The 22,015-nt window shown below is 35.3% G+C and overlaps 4 protein-coding genes and 1 long non-coding RNA gene across 9 annotated transcripts; 3 read left to right on the plus strand and 2 right to left on the minus strand.

Moving 5' to 3' along the window:
* Window positions 1-1,260: 1,260 nt before the first annotated feature.
* On the plus strand, window positions 1,261-2,455 carry LOC117779969 (hydroxysteroid dehydrogenase-like protein 1). Its single transcript, XM_034616328.1, has 3 exons — window positions 1,261-1,631; window positions 1,693-1,803; window positions 1,869-2,455. Exons 1-3 carry the CDS (start codon window positions 1,355-1,357, stop codon window positions 2,405-2,407), a joined length of 927 nt encoding a protein of 308 aa, XP_034472219.1. The 5' UTR covers window positions 1,261-1,354; the 3' UTR covers window positions 2,408-2,455.
* A 160-nt stretch (window positions 2,456-2,615) lies between these two features.
* On the plus strand, window positions 2,616-8,628 carry LOC117779968 (inactive hydroxysteroid dehydrogenase-like protein 1). Of its 2 annotated transcripts, XM_034616327.1 has the most exons (6): window positions 2,616-2,633; window positions 4,236-4,449; window positions 6,266-6,388; window positions 6,447-6,557; window positions 7,826-8,274; window positions 8,375-8,628. In XM_034616327.1, the coding sequence occupies exons 2-6, from the start codon at window positions 4,272-4,274 to the stop codon at window positions 8,477-8,479; spliced, it is 966 nt and encodes a 321-aa protein (XP_034472218.1). In that variant the 5' UTR covers window positions 2,616-2,633; window positions 4,236-4,271; the 3' UTR covers window positions 8,480-8,628. The 2 variants fall into 2 exon arrangements, with proteins under 2 accessions (XP_034472218.1, XP_034472217.1); XM_034616326.1 differs by lacking the exon at window positions 2,616-2,633 and having other exon boundaries at window positions 3,955-4,449.
* A 1,304-nt stretch (window positions 8,629-9,932) lies between these two features.
* LOC117779970 lies at window positions 9,933-13,948 on the minus strand. 4 transcript variants are annotated; one of them, XR_004617042.1, is made up of 5 exons: window positions 13,818-13,948; window positions 13,064-13,199; window positions 11,517-11,804; window positions 10,429-10,481; window positions 9,933-10,362 (listed from the first exon to the last, which is right to left on the minus strand). It is a non-coding gene; the product is annotated as an uncharacterized LOC117779970 (long non-coding RNA). The 4 variants fall into 4 exon arrangements; XR_004617040.1 differs by having other exon boundaries at window positions 11,517-11,807; XR_004617041.1 differs by lacking the exons at window positions 13,064-13,199; window positions 13,818-13,948 and adding an exon at window positions 11,900-12,027 and having other exon boundaries at window positions 11,517-11,807.
* A 1,262-nt stretch (window positions 13,949-15,210) lies between these two features.
* LOC117780610 lies at window positions 15,211-17,320 on the minus strand. The gene has a single exon (XM_034617208.1). It carries the CDS (start codon window positions 17,201-17,203, stop codon window positions 15,278-15,280), a length of 1,926 nt encoding a protein of 641 aa, XP_034473099.1. The 5' UTR covers window positions 17,204-17,320; the 3' UTR covers window positions 15,211-15,277.
* A 1,566-nt stretch (window positions 17,321-18,886) lies between these two features.
* Window positions 18,887-21,963, plus strand: LOC117780272 (phospholipase A1 member A). The gene is made up of 5 exons (XM_034616728.1): window positions 18,887-19,022; window positions 19,452-19,588; window positions 19,651-19,983; window positions 20,444-20,872; window positions 20,937-21,963. Exons 2-5 carry the CDS (start codon window positions 19,546-19,548, stop codon window positions 21,530-21,532), a joined length of 1,401 nt encoding a protein of 466 aa, XP_034472619.1. The 5' UTR covers window positions 18,887-19,022; window positions 19,452-19,545; the 3' UTR covers window positions 21,533-21,963.
* Window positions 21,964-22,015: the final 52 nt, after the last annotated feature.

Below are 22,015 nucleotides of genomic sequence, written 5' to 3' on the forward strand. Positions count from 1 at the left end.
TTCCTGATTTTCTTAGGCCAGTGCATTGTATGTGTGTGAGGGTGGGAGTGTGTGTGCTTAGCCTTTTTTATAAAATACCATTTTGGCTGTCTAATTTATGAATGTTAGCGTTAAGTATGCACTCATGCCAGTAATTGTGATATGTGTAAGTGCATTTGGCTGGCAAAGACAACGAACAACGGAACACGGCCAAAAGCAACGTCCATGATGTCATTTGGCCAAAGAGTACGTTCCTTAAAGATACAACGAAATATGTCAGAATTATATTTTGGTAACTAAATTAATCAATTTTGGTATATCAATTAATATATTTTAACTAAACGTTAACATTATGTTAATAACATTGATGGTAACTCTATTTTTTTGATTTTACATTACTTTATACGCAATTTTCTAAATTAAGCCTAATCGTAATGATATCTAGAATAGATATTTTTTTATTTAAATAAAATTTGTAGGCATTTATTAACACCAAATATGTTATTACGTTAAATAAATATTCAAGTAAACGGTTATGTAAAATTCAATATTTTCTTTTATCCAAAAAATTCTTTTAAAATAAGGCAGCCCAAAAAATCAGAAAGGATTGTAGTTTATAATTATCTTTTAAATAGTTTCTAATTTTTTAAATATTGTAATTTATTGTAAATTTAAAAATGCCATAACATAAAGAGCTTATGCTATCCATAAGAAAAAGAAAGTACGATTTTGTTCATACAACAGATAAATCTAGATGCAGCCATTTCGAATAAAGATCAGAGATTAACCTACCATATCGAACTTATTAAGCATAGTTCAGTCTGTGGATAATACTAATTAATATTATGACTTAACTCAGCTGTTGCAAAGTGCACTCAAAAAACAGAGCCTACGACAACCGACCTTGACAATTATATGTAAATACCTCAGACCATAGATCTATAACTAGCACATTATACCTATCAATATAAACCCAACTAGTAACGCACCCACCAATCAAATTATAATTCGACTATTAGAAAACAAAGCAGGTGGGCAATCGAACAATCAAAAACAAAACATTAAATACGGTACTATGCAAACCAATAATATAAAAACAGAAATAATCGTAGAAATAGTCGTAGCTCCAAAAATTGCACAGCTTAAACGTATTTTCAATTAAAAAATTGAAACGACGAGTCGAACACCTCGGAATTGTTTTTTGACTTTGTAATTCGACTATTTATATTCCATGCAAAAAAGGAAAAAAAGAGCCTCTATTCAGCTGAGTTCACAGTGCTCGGAACAGTCAATTACCGTGCGTCGAACGAGACAGAGCTAAGTTCTTATCAATTGAAATTTGTATGTACTAAGTAAATACATACTTAAATAAAAAATGTTATCAACATTTGTTAACATTATCGGATTGTACGCGATCGTTTGCTTTCTATACGAACACTTGAGAACACCTTATAGATTGCTCAAGGCGCGTCTGGTTAATGATCCAAATCATCGATTGAGTTTAAAAGAACGTTTTGGCTCCTGGGCTGCAGTTACGGGCAGCAGCGATGGCATTGGCAAGGAATATGCCAAGGAGTTGGCCAGACAGGGTATCAATGTGGTTTTAATAGCTAGAAACAAGGAGAAACTTGAGGAGGTTGCTAAGGAAATCGGTAAGTGAATTTATATACTAGATTTGTAAATGTCAAAATTTAAAATTTTAATTTCTGACAGCCTCGGAGTCCAAAGTCAAGACAAAGATTGTCGTGGCGGATTTTACTCAGGGTGTAGAGGTCTATGAGCACATTGAGCGAGAATTGGCCGACTTACCCATAGCTATACTTGGTAAGAAGGTGCCGCACTTACTCAGAATATGTATATAGCTAATTTGCCTTCGATCTTTTCTTCAGTTAACAATGTGGGCATTGGTTTGCCTGGTATCCTTTACAAATACACCAAGGAGCAGACTCAACATTTGATCGATACAAATGTTATGGCCGTTTCGCAACTTTCTCGTTACTTTTTCAACCGCCTGCGTCAGGCCAAGATTAAGGGAGCCATTGTCAATGTAGGTTCCGGCACCGAACTTCAACCTGTCCCATATGCAAGTCTCTATGCTGCCTCCAAGGCCTACAATCGCAGCCTCACCCTCGCTTTAAAGTGTGAGGCAGCTCCATTTGGCATTCACGTGCAGCTTTTGTCCCCGTGTTTTGTGGTGACCAAAATTAACAATTACTCCAAGCGCATTATGAGTGGAGGACTGTTTATACCATCAGCCGAGGTTTTTGCCCGCAGTGCAGTTGCCCAGCTAAGGGATGGCGTGGATGAGACTCCTGGTTACTTATGGCATCATATCCAGAATGCGGCTTTTACACTTATTCCCTGGAGATTGCGTCTATTTGCGAGTCAATTGTTTTTCAAACTAATGATTGATAAGAAATCTAAATAAAATCATAGCATACTTTTAGCTTGCAGCAAAACTATTGGTTGTTGTCTACGCTACGGTGAATATCTGTCTCGACTGAAGGTGTCTCGACTAAAGTACTTTAAGCTTTGAAAGGCTTTTCCACCTTTTTCTTTGCAAAATCAATATTATTCCCCGAATATGCGAGTGGTCATGAATTATGTGGGAATTCTTGGCAGTCTTTAAGCGTTGACTGACACGTTTACTACAGGTATGTCTTCAATGTGTAAAATATAGTAATTGCTAGAATATGTAAATGTATATTTTTGTTTTAATTTGAAAAGTATTTGATTTAAGAAAATGTGAATGTGAAAAATTTGTCAATTTCTTTTATCTTTAATTTTTAATTGGGTTCTGCATTGAGTTTTGATCAACTTTAATGGAATTCAACTTTTTATAGTATACCTTATTCCAAGGCTCTTCAGATTCAGAACTATTTCCTCATTTAATCGAATGACTGGCTCAAAAATATTTTTACAGTTGATATTACAATGCATATTTACATTCTCAATAGCCAAAGTGCAATCAAAATGTTAGAAAATATTTGTTTACTTAGCTCTGCCTGTCAAATGTGTATATTGTGATTGAAAGTGATTGAAAATAAGTTGCAGCTACTTTCGAGAGCTCGACTCGCTTACAGTCAAGGGCATATCTTCTTATAAATCCCACCTCAAAAAAAGAGTAGCCCTTATATCATTAACAATTCTGAAAAAGCACATGGCAAATATAAATACAGTAAAATAGCAATAAAGTGGACACTGTTCCACAATACATTTTTGGACTAGGACTAAAAACATAAGCTCCCGTTTTTTTTTATTTTCCCATAAATTATTAAATTATGGTTAGCATTTATTAAATATATATGACTTAATTCCGACTGTCGTTATTATCACTGCGAAATGTTTATCATCTCAAAACACTTTGAAATAACTGTCAATTTGCTATAATTTTTTTTCAAGTTCTCGTGTTAAGGAACAATTTTATCATCATTCGCTTAATTGTTTTCAATTAGTTAAAGGGCTTGTCTCTCTCTTCATGTAATTATGCACTTGTCAGTCATTGTCAGACAACGGAAAGTTTGTCAACACATTTTACCTGGACAGTGGCTCAACTTGCGATTAAATGTCTAATTTAGAGTGACAAGCGGCGGATTTGGTAATTTTTTTTGGTAATCTTCACACCAAAAGCATTTACAACAATTCAAGCGGAGCAACACAACATAAGGTTGATGTTTGTAAAGTAATGAAGCACAAAAAATATGTACATAAATAAAAAAAATATTAAACGAGTCAACATAAAGATGTACAAGTCTTTGTATTTGTATCTACAAGTGTAGTTGTATCTGCAATGTTGTTCATGTTCATGGCTTTAGAAGACACAATTGCAGCTTGTAAAACCTGACAACAACAAAAAATACTGAACAACTTGCTTTTGTTGTTGTTATTGTTGTTGCCGGAAGCCATCGGCCTGTTGTTGCTTTTGGGGTCTGTGCAACTCGACTTCAATTTCAGTTTCGGATTTTAGTCCGTGATTGAAGCTCGAAGCCACCGCTTGTGCCTAAAGCTAAAGAAGTGAAGCGTAAATTGGAATTGTATTGTATACTATATACAACAAGTAGCTACAATCGAAATTAATTGTTATTCAAGTGCCACATTTCGTTCTATATAAGTACTTTGAATATATTTACCATGCTGATAAGTTTCAGTTCCAATACATAAACATTAAAAGCAATCAGCAAACAGCTGTAGCTTATCAATTTTAGTGGAATACTCGTACTCGCAACTATATAAAAAAGACTCTCTTCATAATGCAGCCGGTGCTGGAACTGAGCCTTTATAAATTGTTACGGATGGCGTTCATTTGGCAACTTGTTTCATTGGTCATTTACTTGGTGGGCTCTTTGGCCATTGCCGCCTTTCTTTACGACAACTTTAAGTCTGTGATCTATATTATCAAAGCCTTGCTGGAACCATATTTCCAGCCCCAATTGCCACAGACGTTATTGGATAAATTTGGCAAGTGGGCAGGTAAGTTAAACTTTCTTTTCATTACTAAGTATAACATAAACAAATTGTTAAAATAATTCGTACATCAAAAAATATATATTGCCGTTTCGTTATCGGCCTGAAATTTATTTATTTATTGTATTTAGTAAATACTATCTACTCGAGTTCATTTTGTTGCTTTGTAATTTATAGCAAAAGGTTTTATTATTTAAAATACATTGTTTGTAAAAAGAAACAAAACTAAATATTGAATAATTATTAAAAGGTGGTTACAAATTACTGTTTATATGCTGTAAAAAACATAAATAGTAAAAATATCTTCTAATGATGTTCAAATAATTGCATAAATGAAATTAATAATTTACTTGTGCAATCATGTGCTAGAAATAATTTGATCATACTTAGTATTGAAACACCCCCCAATTTTCATACATATTATTAAGAAACATCGTGATCAACTGTAAAAGTTATTAGTTGTATCGTCTTTCATGCTTTCCTGAAGCAATAGAAATATAGCAAATTAAATAATTTAATAAATCATGCAATTTTATACACAGTGTTATATAGAAATATCGTGATTTGATCATGTTTTGACTAAAATAATATGTTTGTTTATTATGTAGAACAATTATGAATACAGAATGTGTATAAAGAATTTAGAGCTAACTCAAAATGAGTCGCCGGAAGTCATAAAATATACATAATAGATATACATAATTTCATAATTCTAATATATATGTTGAAATATATAGATCAAATCAGCTTTGATTAAAGTGTTAGCAATATTTTCTTGTTTAAGTCAATTAAGAATGACCAATAGTTCCTTATCTAAACTGAACCATATACAAACTTAGCTATTTGTAGATTACATAGTAAATAGAGCAAACACATATCTTTATCGGTCAGCTGTTCCGCATTTGTTTATAATTTATTTATAATGCAAACAAAGTCATTCAACTCGACGAATGAAAGCGAAACTAAACCGGCTTTTCTGCTTAAACTTTTGGCTCACTTTATGAATGGGAATAAAATAATACTAGAATAATTATAATAATAAAAATTATAATAATAATAGCAGTAAAGGTATCAGTGTAAGATTCTTATAGTTTTTTTTTCTCAATTATTTTCAACTAGTTTTGACCTTGTCTGCAATGACATTTCATTTCTTACTTCAATTGATTATTGAATTGAATTTGGCCCAAATATTGCTACAATCTTTGAAAATCTGTGCAAATATCACGTAATTAGCAGTTGTCAGCAGCCAATGTTTCCGCTGCACAAATATTTGGCAACAAATGTGGCCAACAACATCTTATGTAGATACGTGTATGTATGTATGTTTGTATTAACGTTACCAGCAATTGGCGCCTGTTGGCCAGTTGCGCAGCCGCAGTCGAAACTGTTGCATTGACTCATTGCAACAGCAACAGCAGCAGCAATAACAACGACAGTGGCAACATAAACAAAAAGCAAAATAGTAAAAGAAAAATCAAGTTTCTTTTATATGCAGCTTTTATTGGTAATTTCATATTTGTATTTGTTTTGGGCTCGACAGTAGCAACTGCCAAGTGGCTAGCTCAAAAAGGGCTAACTCGTAGTAAACTAACTGAAATAAACAAAAAATTTGTAAAAGTGTAAAAGTGTGTTAAGTTAAGTTAGTGTACAGATGCATAAATATATAAGTTCCCAGAAAAAAAATTAAGTAGAAAAACAATTTAAAGTCTGTTTAGTTTGAGTCAAGTAAAAAGTAGTTTTATAGTCAACTTTTAATGTAAAGAAGATTCGTTTAATATAATTATTCCGACCACATTATATCAATCCTTTGTCTTTTTTTCAGTTATAACTGGTGCCACCGATGGCATTGGCAAGGAATATGCCAGAGAATTAGCACGTCAAGGTCTCAATCTTGTGCTCGTATCACGCACCAAGGAGAAGCTTATAGCCGTCACCAATGAGATTGGTAAGTCATCAGTTTTATAAGAGGAACCTATGACTGACTTGTCACACGACTTTTACAGAGAGCGAGTACAAGGTAAAGACTAAATGGATAGCTGTCGACTTTGCCAAAGGACGTGAAGCTTACGAACAAGTCGAGAAGGAATTGGCAGGCATTGAAATTGGCATTTTGGGTAGGTATAAAAAAGGGTAGTGAATGGTATATAATAGTAACCACAAGTTTGATACTCGTTGTTAATGAAGTGTTAAGATTATTTATCGTTGTTTGATAAACGAGCCCTATTTTTAGAAAACTCATAAATTTCGCTGATTATTTTAAGATACAAATAAAGAGAAAACAATATTTTTTAACAAAAATTGGAGTGTAGAATGAATTTAAAATGCAAACCATGATCTAAACTTCATTCCGCTTAGAAATCGGTCCAGTTTTGACAAAATTATTAGTGTTTCAAGTTGATCCTTCTTTTGATCTAGCAACTTTACAAGTCAAAAATTTTTTCCAATTCATCATGATTTTTTTCAAAAAAATTAAACGTCTCAGATTAAAATTTAAAAAGTTGCTTTATACTTATAAGGAGTTGGATTAAAAGTGAAAACTAGAGATTTAAAATTTTCGATATTCAAAATATCCTTAGTATTAAAATCGGAACCGAGACCTAGGAGGAAACACAGTTTTTTTTTTCCACTTAATAACATTCTTATGCAGAGTTAAAACCAATACCAAAATGACATTCCGTTTAAAAATGGCTCAGTTTTGACAAAGATTTGAAAGTTTAAAGTACGTCTTTTGACCTAGAAACTTAACAAGTCAAATCTTTTGTGACATTTCGTATAATTTTTCTGAAAAAAATGAAACACATCGAAAAATTGATTCATAGAAATAAAGTTTTTTTAATCGTGTGTAGAAAAGCACAGACTCAATTTCAATTCCGTATGTAGCTATTATATTTAATACAGCTACTTAGTGGTTGACAGACACCTGAAAAAACCTCAGAGCCCTCCCACATTAGCTATTTACTGTATCTTTGATAATAGCCAACTCATTGTCAACAAACAGTAGCCTCTATGTATCACTGACAATAACAATTATGCAGGTTGCTTGATGTTTGTTGTTGAATCTTGTCAATGTCATTGAAAAAGCTGAAAAGAGGTACTCGTAATAGCGTGCAATTAAATGACTATATTCAGTAGGGCCATTTCGACGGACAGTGGGGTATTTTCGACAATATTCAAGTACATATAAATAATTTTTGTGTCGACTTTTTGGAGTTTTATTTGCCAAACTCATAAACGCTTTGACGCGCTTCAGCAATTTACATTTACTATATTTTTGTGGCTTTTGTGCGTGTGGTCCGTTAGAGGTAACCTTGTTATTCAAGGTATTTTTAGCTGATAAGCATCTTTGGCCTCAGTTTGAGTGAAAATTTGCTCTTACTTGCAGTCAACAATGTGGGCAGAATGTACGACTATCCGGAGTCATTGGATGCGGTGCCAGAAGATATCATCTGGGATATTCTAACCATCAACATTGGCGCTGTCACAATGTTGTCCCGAAAAATTGCGCCCCAAATGAAATTGGCAAGAAAGGGTGCGATTGTTAACATCGGCTCCGGATCGGAGCTGCAACCTATGCCAAATATGGCGGTATATTCAGCTACAAAGAAGTATGTCACATATTTCACTCAGGCTCTGGAACGGGAACTGGCCGAGTACAATGTAACGGTACAGCTGGTAATGCCCATGTTTGTCATAACCAAAATGAATGAGTATTCGGATTCAGTAATGCGTGGTGGCTTCCTAATTCCCAATGCACAAAGTTTTGCCCGCTCGGCGGTCTTTACACTGGGCAAAACCAACACGACGACTGGTTTCTGGACTCACGGACTTCAGGTGAGTTTAAAAAAATTAATTGAATCTATAATCAATACAGTTAACAATATGTAATGCTTGCATAACCACTTTCTCATACCAATTTCTGTGGCGTTTTCAGTACTTCTTCATGAAAATGGCACCACAGCATCTGCGCATGATCATTGGTCACCAATTGACGAGACGATTGCGACTCGAGGGCTTAAGCCAGAAGAAGGTGACATAGTCACAGTGATTTCATTGCATTTGCATCTTAAGAGTATTGTAAATATTGGCGCTTAGTTTTAATAATAACAAATTGTAAACAATAATTTTTGTACAAAGAAACCGGCTGACAAAATCAATTTGCAAAAAAAAAAGGCTGCAAAACAGATTGTGTAACTGATGCATTTATCTGTTTGTGGATAAGGCGAAGGAGTCTGTTTGTGGTATAAATACAGCCATGAAACCGGTTGAACCACGCGAGAAACCGTTGGTCGACAGACGGAAGAGCTGCCAGACCCCAAAAATCCAAAAACAACAAGAAAGATTTGATATCCTTAAATTGCGAAAAATTAAATTTTTGACCGTTCTTCAAATATTGAGAGCTGTACTGCTCTATGTATTGGTTACATAGAAAATGGATTATCCTGATCAGGATTATCTGCAATTAAGGTAATACATGTGGCATAGTACTACATTTGAAAAAAAAGTAATTTATTGGAACTAACTATTTGCATATCCAAAATGTAAAATAATTGTGTCACATTTTGAATGTATACTCTTCACGAGATTACAGTCTTTCCCCTTTCGAATGGAAGTCCGCTATTATACTCATTTCGTCACATAGTTATAGTACCCTCAGTAAGGGTATAAAAACAACGAGGTTGCATATTTAAGGCTTTCGTTTTTTTTTTTTTTTGGTAACAAAATTTAAATTCGAGTTGCATGCAAGTGCATACATGCGAATGGACTTCAAAGTGAGGGTCTCTCCAATGTGGTCAGTGCACGAACTGCCCACAATTATGCAAGTTGACATTACAATGCAACTTTGAAATCCATGACAGTAAAATTACTTGCAGATTTGCAAGTTGTTTTCATAAAGTACGTGCACATGGTTATTGATAGAGTTTAGTTAAAAATCACATTAACTATAGTACCCTTATGACAACGTTAGCATCGGCTGCGGATCTTATATGTAGCTCTTGAAGGTTGTCTGTTCACAATAGAACGCTGTGGATCGTGACTAAAATTCGACTAAACGTCAAATGTGAATTGAAATGTGAAAGAAAATATCACAAAAATATATAAAATCTACAATCAGGGCGAGCGGAAGCATTGTTTAAAGCACCCACAATAACAATAATGAGTAAAGATACAAACAACAACAACAACGCTTTCAACCAGAGCGTGTTTTAAAATGTAAGAGCAAAGCAAAGAGACCGCGAGTGCGTGAGAAGAGTTGACGAAGAGAGCAAGGCTCACGTTTGATTTTGCTTAAAATCAATAATTAAATATTAAACCGATATTTTATTAAATTGTAGGTACTTAGCAGACACACTCTATTTAAATATATTTGATCTGAGCAAAGCTTATTTTGTGTTGCTAATGTTTTAATCATCGATAAACGAATTCGCCGCCTCTAAATTCCAATTTGCCCTACTTCACTTCAAATAAAAACAGTTCGGTTTGCGTGTTGTTTTTTTGTTTTTGTTTTTTATTCCTGCAGTGTGTTGTTATTGTTATGCATTTGTTGCTTTTGTTGTTGCTGTTGGTCTTGTTGTTATTTACAAAAAATGCAATTAATAAATAAAGATCTTAGATATTATGTGTGCAAAGTGTGTTAAACAATGAATTAAACAATTTCTCTATGTGCGCATCTTGTTGTTGCTGTACACACTTATCATACTGTACATTATGGTCTATAAATTGTAAATTCAAAATTGAATAGATTCCATTGCGAAACAAATATTGCAAATTAATATTTATGATTAGAACAGATGACGCCAAAAGCCCCCAGGCAGTGGCAAGAGGATGTGGCTGCAACACCGTTTCAATCACATCATTTATCGAGTCCCCTTCGCCGGGGCTCCCAAATGGACCGCAACATTCGCCAAATCAAGCGTAACACTGCAATAAATATATATTTTATTTAGTTAACTGTGAGATTGTGAATCGGAAACTTATGAAACTTACCGTTGAGGCCCACGAACCGAGCAGCTGCATTCCGCCTGCGGCTGTGACGTCATCTACAGGAAGTAGAAACCGATAAATATTTTCATTTAAATATGTTCTCGCTACACGAGTACCTAGTTGGCCAGCTGTTGGCATAGCTAAGTATTTAATATATAAATGAAATTATTGCCCACAGCCGTTGCGATTCAAAAGGAATTCTATATGTTTATCTGAAGATAATCCATTTGCTCAAGCCAATGGAAATGCTTTACTTGAAATATTGGCAAACGTTAATGAATTTCACTTAGGGGGTATGTACGCAATTGTTTGTTTGTTTTTCATTAACATTTCAAGTGGAAAAACGCATAAACAATAGCCAAAAATATATAGGATCAGTGCTTTCATTTACTTATAGCGAAAATGTTTTTCATTCAGGGATTAGAAATGTGGTTTTTAAACAAAAAAAGTAAGTATTAACCAGAATAAACAATTTCAAAATATTGTTTCTATTTCTATAACATACGAAGTGTACATTATAGTATAATTTATAACTGATAGTTAATTATATTTTCATGCACTCAAAAATAAAAAATAAATATAAAAAGTTGTCCGCTCTGACAAAAAGTCACCCAAAATTCATTTGACAAATTTCACACGGTGCGAAAATGCTTTAAAAACGATTTTAAATATACAAATACTATATAACATATACATATTTACGAATATGTGTAAAATTTCTAGAATCGTACGGGGGGATGAATCTTTAGTGGGCCATGTCGAAATGTCGTCGTTAAAAAGTTGAAACTTTTTGGAAAATGATTTCTCTAATGTCGCAACTTATGGCAGCACTGCCAAAAAATGAGTTGCGTCAAGGGGAGAGCGTGGGGAAGACAGGCAGACAAACATATATGTAGGTTTTATATCTTTGAATATTTTGTATAGATTTTTCGCTAGCTAATTTAATTAATTAACGTCATAAAAATGCTCGTTATGCTTAGAAAATCAATTTAAATAGTTGAAAAACACTTTCTGATATGCGGCAAGTGGCAATAATTTTAATTCTGTAGATATATTTATACGTATAGGATAATATAATGTGATTGACTCACCTGACTTAGGTTACTAATAAAAATCCATTAAATGCTAGCGGCTTAAACGCGTAAAGCTCTACAAATCCTAGACATAAGTAATTGTTGATTTTAAAATTGAATTGTCGTTGGAATTGAAATTGAAATTCAACATGTAAGTATATCTTTTAAACTAGGTATTCCAAAACATGATTTAGAAAGCGGCTTCGTAGAAGGCATAGAGCAGGAAGAGCAAGAATGCCAGGATGAGGAAGGTGGTAAACAAACTCTTAGCTTCATTCATGTTGTTGCTGTTGTTGATTTTGATGTCTGCTGTGATTATATATAGAAAAAGACATACAAATTAATTTTTATTGATCTGTGTAAGTCACACTAATTAATAGAATCTATAGTTTAACACACACTTGGACTTGAGAGATTTGAGGGATCGGCAAACCGTTCGTAGCAAATGACACGGAATAACTGAGAAACGCATCAAAATATTTTTCTCCACAAACTGGCCTACAATTTTTATCGAGCATCGAAATCGGCCAGCAGCCAGCAGTCAGCTCGTTGGAATTATAGCACTATATACCTATATACACGCACACAGACCCAGAGATATACATTTAAATATTTAGAGAAATATAGTTGGTATTCGTGTCCAGTTGTTGCGCATATTTCGACGCGGCACACATCGTCTTTATATGCATATAGATATTACCAGAACATATGTATTATAGATATATAAATATATAGATAATAATTGTGGACAGGGGCAAGAAGCACATAAAACTTTTGACAGCCTTCCACAGAAACTTCTCCATGAGATGGCTTGCTTTTCTAAAATTCTCTCTCATCTCTCGTACCTGTTTCGGATTCTTTTTATCCATTTTGCCCATTATTCATTCTTGGCAATGGCAAATTGGCTGGGACCTCGTGCAGTTATTGAAAAATGTTTTTCAAATTTATTTATTCTGTCTGTTCGACTTAAGGTGGGGGGACGCCCATTCTGTAATGTTCTCCAGATATCTGAGGTCTTAATAGCATTTTCATTTATTTTTTTTGGCTGCTAAATAGCCATACATTTCGAATCGCGTGTGCCATTTATTTGTTTTCCATTTGCAACATGTTCAAAATATTTAGAACCTTGCATCGCAGCACGTACCTCGCGTTGTGCTGTTCATTTATACCGCATTCAATTTTTATGAATTAACATTATAATTTTTTAAAGCTATTACTTTCAAAAATTAAATAAAATATACATTTTTATCCCCCGAACTAAACGAAAAAGAGAAGTTACAAACTCATTTTTTCATCTTTATCAAATATTTATCTTCAGTTTCCGATTTAAATTAATAATAATAGAATAAACTTTATACCAATTTTCAAATATCTTGCTTATTTTTAAGTAGAATTAAAGCTTCAATACAATAGTTTTAAAAGTTTTCAAGACCAATGCTTATTTCTTCCAATTGCTCAAGCTTACTGATTTTTTTAAAATGCTAATTTTAGATCTAATTTTGATAAAGTGTGTGGTTTGACTTACAAAATTTGTTGAAAACAATGTTTATTTGAAAATATATTACCTCCTCCAAAACTCTATGCCCCCATCCATTATGTGATCATTTACAACACAGCATAGACGATCCAAAGTAGGAACAAAAGTAGAGCCAAAATGCCGAAAGTGGTAAACAAGTTCTTAGCCTCACTCATTTTGAATTACTAAAAATAAATGATAGAAATGCAAAAAAAACAATTAATAAATTATATAGGTTTTTATTATTGGATAGTTTTTAAAATAGACAGAATTCTCTTTAAGGTCAAGCAATAAAAACAAAAAAGAAATCAAATAAAATGTTTTCAGCTGGCGCGTGAGAAAATTCATTCGGTATAAACAATAAAAACGCAATCATAAATTTTCGAAGCACATATCATTTTGTTTTCAAATTATACAACATGATTTTTTAAATAAAGCACACCAATGCAAATTATGAAAATCCATATGAAAATGTTATTCATATCTAGAGCCTCGGACATATCAAGCTACTTGATTCGCCGAATACTATATAAAATTGTTTGATGTTGTGTTTGTATTTTTTTTTTTTTTTTTGCTTGATCAGAGCAATCAAAATGACTGTCTATATGTTGGCACTCAAAGTAAAATATTTAGAATTAGTGGCAGAATAATTCCAGCTTTATAGATTGGAACAGTTCCAAATAATTTTCGATGAAATTTATTGGGCTCGGCACTTTTGAATTCGATTGAGATTATGCACACGAAATATCACATCTGCGTTGGATTAATCCCAGAATTATATCGAATGTCGTTTGCCTTTTTACCTGGATTTTATTTAGTTTATTTAGAAATTATTTTTTTTTGCGGACTGTGGCAAAATTTTGTGCTATTTACTGCTGCAAGCCTTTGGCCCAACTAAAACCAATTCACGCACTTGGCCAATGGGTTGCGCAAAATATAGCAAAAAAAAATTAGAAATGCTTTGAAACGATGTGAAAGTATCTATAAGATACACAGACACAAACACAAACACACATGCAGACACTCACCGACAAGACGGCACTCAAGAGAAAAACTTGACAAGTGAGGAATATGTGTGAATATATAGGGGACTATTCGGTTCTGTCTCCATAAATCGTATGGGTTAAAATGAGACGCCACTAGCTAAAGAATCGCTTGGAACATGTTTAAAACTTGAAGAAATATCATCGAAAATAAATAAAATAAATTTACGCAGCCGGTTTGACAGTTTGTGAGCAGCCGTTGAACAGAGAAATTTCACGACAACAATAGCAATGCTTTCATTAAAAATAATTCATATACTATACTATGATATAATATAATATATAGACTTATTCATATTCTCCATGTGTGTTCCATTTTCAAGAAAGTCCGAAATACCATTTCAAATTGTTCCGAATTTTGGAGGCGAAAGTCTTTCTCAATTATTCTTGAAATTATGTAGTATAGACAATTTTCTTTATGGAATTATTGGAATTGTCTTCAATATTGCTTAAATGACGTTAATAAGTGTCATAAATATGCTTTTGTTTAGGTTTTTAATTGAACGGATAAAAAATTGATCGAATATTTTGAATTGAAATAATATTGACAAATACGCAGATTAGACTATATATAAAATATAGTAGTATAGATACCGCCCACACTTTCATAAACAGCTTGTGGCGTCTGTTTAAGGTTCATAGCTCTTCCAAAAATCTGTTGCCTGACAGTTGTCATTAACTCAATTTGAAAATGCACTGCGCAAATGGTCAAAATCAATCCTCGTGAAGAAATAAACAAAACATTCTAAATCTGACGTGACTTTTCAAGCATTTTGTTCCATGTGTACTCGAGATATTCCAAACATAATGACTTAAACAATTATTGAAAATTGTTGAAATTCATTTGCATTTGCCGACGAAATTGTGTTGAAATATTATTGAAATTTTTTACCTTGTCCCAAAGACAATTGAATAAAAAGCAGATGTACAAAATTTAAAAAATTAGTTGTTTCAAATGGTTAATCAAATTGGATAATTTCCAGAATGCAAGCATTTTTTAAAATTAACTTTTCTTAATAAAACATTTGTTGAAATTAACTATCCGTATACAAATAATTGCAAATTAAGGATTTCATACAAGAAATTCGAAGATGGATATTTTTTATAATTTTTCTATAATTTATAAGATATTTTTAATTAAACATATATAAAGTTAAATCACATCTGTTGATTTTGAATTTATTAAAATATAATTATTCTACAATTAATAAGGGGTTACATTATGGACTTGATTCACATCTGTTGATCATGCACTTGGCGGGTGGATTCATGGCTGCATCCGCCTCACAGTTGAAGGCCGTTTGGAACTCGGGCAGATTCATATAGCCACGATTCAGTTGCGCTGCATAAATCTCCGTGTGGCGATTGCAGAGCTGTTGGGCCACCGCATAGAAGAGCACACGATGCTCATCCAATCCGAAGAAATTTAGAACAATCTGTTCGGCAAAGACGAAACGTTCGCCCTGCAACCAGAATTTGTAATCCCATAAAGCAGCTTGGAACGAGCGATGAAAGTGAAAAACATTTGCCACCATATGGGAGCTGAGTGGACGATAGATGGAGGGCTGTTGGGGATCATTGAACTGCTGCGATTGCCGCTCCAGGCAATCCAAGGCGGTGTAGTAGCCATCTGTGTCCTGCAGCAGACGAGACTGACGCCACAGCTCCAAACCCTGGCTGGCATAATAATGATACATGGGACGATGCAGCGACAGGATGATAAAGTGCAGAAAATGCCGCAGAAAGTATGCAGGCGAACGCTCATCCTCCTCATCCACGTAGGGCGACTCGAAACTATGACGCAGTTGCGCACGTCGCAGCTGGAGAAGATTACCGTAGAAATCACCCGAAACAAACTGCAACTGCTGCAGATGCAACTCATGCTCGGTGAGATTGAGATAATGCTGGGCATGCGCATGCAACAGACGTGCCACTTGCAACTCCTGGCGCTCCACAGCCGCCGGCATTAGATAACCATACCAATCCCGACGACTCAACGTGGAGCGTCTGCGCTGCTGGAAGCGTGTGGTGTGCAGCTGATACAAGGCGAGGCCAACGTCTCGGCTCAATTGTGGGGCAAGGACATGCCACTGCCAGTATTCGACGTGCAACAACCGCTCGAATTCCTGGGCCAGCTGAAAGCAATCCTCGTAGAGCAGCTGCTGCTGTGCCAGCCACATCACATAGTTGTAGACGATGCGTGGTTCCGTGTGGCGCAGCACCTGCCACGTTTGTGTTATGCTTGCCACATCCAGCGGCAACTTGCGTGCCGTTGTGAGCTGCTGCTCCGTGAAGTTCAACAGCGCAAAGAAATGCTGAAAATAATCAATTGTATTGTCATCCAGCTCCAGCTGCTCCTGGCTAGCATTTGACGTGAACTGACTTCGACTCCTACTCAAACTGTTGGCCAGTGGCAATTCGCCACGCATGCCACGACACAGCACCCGCATCTCGTGTGCCACAATGTGTGCCACCTGCGGATGTCGTCCGTGCAACATCTCCGACATGCTCTCCTGGAATCCCTGCAGACTGGGACAAAGCAACTCCGGCATTGGGGCCACATAGATGGTCTCCTGGGCAAAGTAAATGTGCAACAAGGTGGGCACTCCATGTGTCGTCAGCTGTGCCGCCAACTGAATCCAATTGAGCTGCTCGTCCAGCTGCTTTCGTTGCCATTGATGACGCAAAAAGGGCCAGGACGAGAGCACCTCCTCATGCTCGGCCAGAAAGGGCAGCTGTTGCCGCAAGCGCTCCCAGTGTGCTCCTCTTGACCGCGTGCTCATCTCTTGCGCCTTACACTCCCCGTAAAGCTGTGATAAGAGTTTGCCCGGCAACGTTTGAAAGTTGACATGTTGTGTTTGAAAGAATTCCATGCGATCCTGTTTGTTGTACAAATACGGAGGCAGTGCATCATCGTCGTCAGCTGTTTCCATATACTGATCAAAATTGCCACACGCATGAGTATAGAAATCCTCACATGGTTCTACACTTGTATTTCTCAGTTCCACCAGCTGCTTCAGATTCCGTTTATAGATGTGGGTAAAGAAACGTCCCGAATCGGAGTTATCATTACTCTCCTCGGATCTGGCCAGTTGAATGACTATTAACAGCATTGGCAGCTGCCATTGCCAGCGTATTTTCCTCATCCGTTCGTTTGTTTTGTTCCGCGAAAACTGCGCTAAGCTTACAATTTCTGGGTCTTCTAAGTTGTAGACAGCTTTAGCAGCTGATAAGCTTTCAAGCTGGACGAGATTGTGACGTTCCATTGATAACCGATGCTTCACTCTGCTGCCTTGACCTTAAATAATTGCAAATTGTTTTTGTATACAAGCAAAAATAAACGGAAATGCTTATAATAAATTATTACGCATACGCACTGTGGGCATAAATACTTTTCTACTGAATATTATCAAAAAGTTTATAGTTCAACAAATCGCTCATTAAATTTGTTGATTAATAATCTAACAGCTTCTCAGAAGTTTCTTAATAAAAAGACAAGTGATTCATAATCTAAAGACTGTATTGCTAGAGCTATCCTTTGTTTCTTATCAAATTTTTTATGGATATACGGTTATAAATCGAACAAAACTTCTGTTGTTTTTATCCATCTATTAAATATTATAGATGAGTCGCATCGCATAACTTATTTTTTATTATATTTCACACAAACCTTATATAAACAAAGTACATGATCAAATAAAGTTAATCAAATGTTCTTAAAACATTGTAAATATGAATAAAATCTTTTGTTTTTGTAGCAATAATTTTAAGAAATTTCAATATTTTCTGATGAACTTTCAGCGCGTGTCAATTTGAAAACAGTTTATGAATTTGACAACGTTGTTCAGCCAAGTTATAAATAAATTAATGGATTTTGCGGAATGGATTTCGCCCCTTCCTTTCCTTCTTACACAATAACAGAGTGACAGGGAGAGCAAATTAGAGTAAGAGTGAGTGGGAGAGAGAGAGAGAGGGAGAGAGGCATAGAGATGTCTCTCAAATGTGGGGCCAATGTCTGTCCATTAATTCACATTTTGTTTGACATTCCATGGCGATTCTGTTTGAGATTATTAGTGCCCCTGAAAATATAGACAGCAGCTATATACATCCTATACATAACTTTGTATGTTAATACACATACATACATGCTATATACACTTATAAACAACTGTTGTGGGCGTTGCAGCCACACGCAGCTTGTTGATAATAAATTGAAAAACTATAGAAATTAGCTAAAACAAAGAATTCATCTGAATTCGACCGAAATCCAAAAACCTATCAATAAATCACATGTACCTATATTATAAACTTAATTCGAGTACTCAACAAATAGACATTTATATAACACTCGATTATCATCTTTCCACCCTAAAATGTTTAAATTAGCTTTACACCTTTTGTTTTTTCTACCCTATAGTTATAAATTGGGCATGATAAGGTCAAGTAGTCATTTCATCAAATTTAAATAACTCTATACTAGTTATATCCGTGTTCTATTTGCTATCTTTGCGATTATTTCAGAGATTATATATGCTATAGTAACATCTTGTAAACTTAATACTTAAAAAAAAAATTGTTACTTAAATTAATTAAAGATAAAATAAATAGATTTACAGTGACTAGTGGACTAATTTATAAATATGTCTTAGTTGATGAAAAATATTAATACTCTCATTCAGCTAGTCGTTTTTGTAGGGTATTTTTTTGGAATGAAACTATAATTCCCCCAGCAAAGACATATAAACAAGTAATGAAAATATGAATAACAACAATTTCAACACTTAATTATGAGTATTCCAATTAGCTGTGAGTACCCATAAACCTGCTGTCTGATCGTGATGAGTATAATAACAATTATAATAGAAGCAGCGTGGTAAATAAAAACCAATCCAAATCTGTAGAAGTTTTTTTGTGGAGGTCTGTTGTTGACCTGGGTCGGTAGTAAAAATCAACTAATATTATCTGGTATGTACGTTTTGATTCCTAAGCCTTAGGTCCATAACTGAAGGGTTTTTGCGCTATATAAAATACCTAGACAAGCGCATTCAAAGAGCATTCGCATTTTGATACGTGACAAAGCTTTTATTCAATTTGAAATATAAATTGAAACAACAAACACGTACGCAACAACAACATGTGTGTGAGTGTGTTTGAGAGAATATGTGTGTAACTTACAGTGTTAATAAACTCAAACTCTCTGCATTTTTCTGTCTCTTCGGTCAGTTAGCTAATCCTCCTTCGATACACTTGAAATTCTCAGCGTTTTCACTTTTTCTGTCTCAACTCTCACTTTATAAACTGTGACCAGCTTACACAGACACACACATACACGTAGTCAGAGGTACTCATTATAATTTGGCCAAATTGGTTAACGGCTCGAGTGCCGGCTTTCAGTTTCTCCAACATTTCCAGACAATGCACAACTTGAGCCGCTTCAAAATAAAATAATAATAAACACATTACAAACTGATTGAAATTGCACTCCGAAATGGATTACAAACTGATACTACCCTATATTACACTGGTGTTGGGTAAGTAACTGGACAAGTTGTAGCCTGCATTTGGCACTCATCCAATTCCCAATTCTCTGCAGTCAGCAGTTGTCGCTGTGCCTCACTTTTTGATATGACGACAACACCAACAATTGCTCCAGTTCCAATTACAACTCCTCAACCTCCCACGAATCGAGATATCACCATAGGACCTTGTAAATGGGCCATAGGTCGAAGTTGTCCCGATCCGGATATCAAATACTTTATTTATACACGTCACAATTTAATGGATCGACAGAGTCTGCAGATTGATGACACAATGGAAAAATCAAATCTTACCAATTCATATTTTAACCCCCGACATCCCACCAAGATTCTTATCCATGGCTATAACTCGGATATGTTCTTGAATCCTCTTCAAAGAATGAGAGATGGTGAGTGAAATTTAAGTAAGCCAGTGATTAGATATTAAGTGATTAGATATAGACTTTCAATTTGATACTCCCAATTTATATTTTTTTTATGTGTTAATGAACTTTCCTGAGCCCTTTTTGTTTGGTAGCCTACATACTGAATTCCAGCTTGATATATTAAAATATTTTTCTTACATTAAAAGCGAAACCACTTAGGAACTCCTGACAAGTCAATTACAATGTGTAGGTCAGGTTAGTTTACTCACTGAAATTTTAAATTTTAAAATACCTTCCAATTTATATTTAACTGGATTATGATAAGTCTTAAAGAAAGCTTAAAGTAAAGAAATATCATTAAATTTTAATAATTTCTAGTGAAATTTCATTACTCAACCAGTTTTGTGATCCACTAAGGAACCAGTTTAACATAATATATTTAGACTTTATTGTTGATGTTACCTTTACCTTTAATCGACTGAAGAATACCTTGCTAAGGACGATTACAATATCTTCTACGTGGACTGGAGCGTACTCTCCCCGGGTCCTTGTTACATAAGTGCCGTGCACAACGTACGTCAAGCCGGAGCCTGCGCCGCTCAGTTGGTGGAGCGTCTGGTGGAGGCAGGCAATACGGATATACACATCATTGGCTTCTCGCTGGGTGCCCAGGTGCCCAACTATATAGCGCGTGCTTTGAAATCATTTAAAATACCACGAATTACCGGTCTAGATCCGGCAATGCCACTGTTCATTACGGCCGGAGTCAATGATAAACTGGATCCGAGTGATGCGGACTTTGTGGATGTGATTCATACAAATGCCTTGGTTCAGGGGAAGATGGAGCGATGTGGACATGCGGATTTCTATATGAACGGAGGCATCTCACAGCCAGGGTGCACGGGATGGATGAGTGGGTAGAGATTTCTTATTGGAGAACATGAAAAGAGATTTAAGAAAATTTTGTTTCCTTGCAGATTCATTTGCCTGCAGTCACCAGCGTGCCACGGCGTATTATCTGGAGTCCATACGCTCACCCAAGGGCTTCTGGGGATGGGCCTGCAGTGGTTACATCTCCTACCTGTTGGGCATGTGTCCAGCAACCAATTATCTACTGGAAGCTGGCGACAATACACGTCCCAGCACACGTGGCATGTTCCTCATCGACACAAATGACACCTCACCCTATGCCCTGGGCAAGTGGACGGATCTACCCACGCTCGGAGTGAAGCATCCTCGCACACCACCGTATCCACTGAGAATCCCACCACAGAGCGTTGATCCTCTAATGCAACACATTGATCAGTTTGGCAAGCTGTCCGGGAATTTTAACAATCTTCCAGACGATCCAAGTCATGCGGAGAATCCCTATGAGCATTGGACCAGTTACAGTCCGCCGCATCATAAGGAGAGCGAGAGCTTTAACTCTGTGGAGGAACAAGATTCGTCGTCAGAGTTTGAGGACATTGATGATCGTCAGTTAAATGCTCCTGTGAACTGGTGGGACTATCGACGTAATCTCACCCATGGTTATATAGACAATAGCGTCTTCAGCATGCCAAAGGTACATTAACCTCTTAATTCACTAATGCTACTCCTACTTGCCCCTACCCCATGTACATACATACATATCAATAACTCTGCATTTAGAAACTAACTTAACTTATTTACCTGTTTCCTAAAGTTATTTTTAAAGTCTTGTGCCTAAAAACTTGTTCTAGATTCCATTGAAAATACTTGAGATTTATTTTTCAAGTTTATAACCGTTGCATTCTTCGAAATTTTGTTCCAAGTTACGGATAATGCGCTTTAGTTATTCCGACACCAGTGAAAACTGCCATACTCAATTTATATTTCATAAAGCTAGAAATTTTATAATCAAATCTATAGAGAATTCTTAAAAAATTCTATCACAAAGCTAAAGAAAACAAGTCAATGTGAATTTCCTATTAATGAATTGATTGTATTATTTTTTAAATAAATCGCAATACAATAGCAGTTCGTATATTAATATATATATCATTGTAAATTGTAATAAATTGCCATATAATTAAAA

This window comes from Drosophila innubila (assembly GCF_004354385.1).
Source record: "Drosophila innubila isolate TH190305 chromosome 2L unlocalized genomic scaffold, UK_Dinn_1.0 4_B_2L, whole genome shotgun sequence".
NCBI classification, from domain to species: Eukaryota; Metazoa; Arthropoda; class Insecta; order Diptera; family Drosophilidae; genus Drosophila; species Drosophila innubila.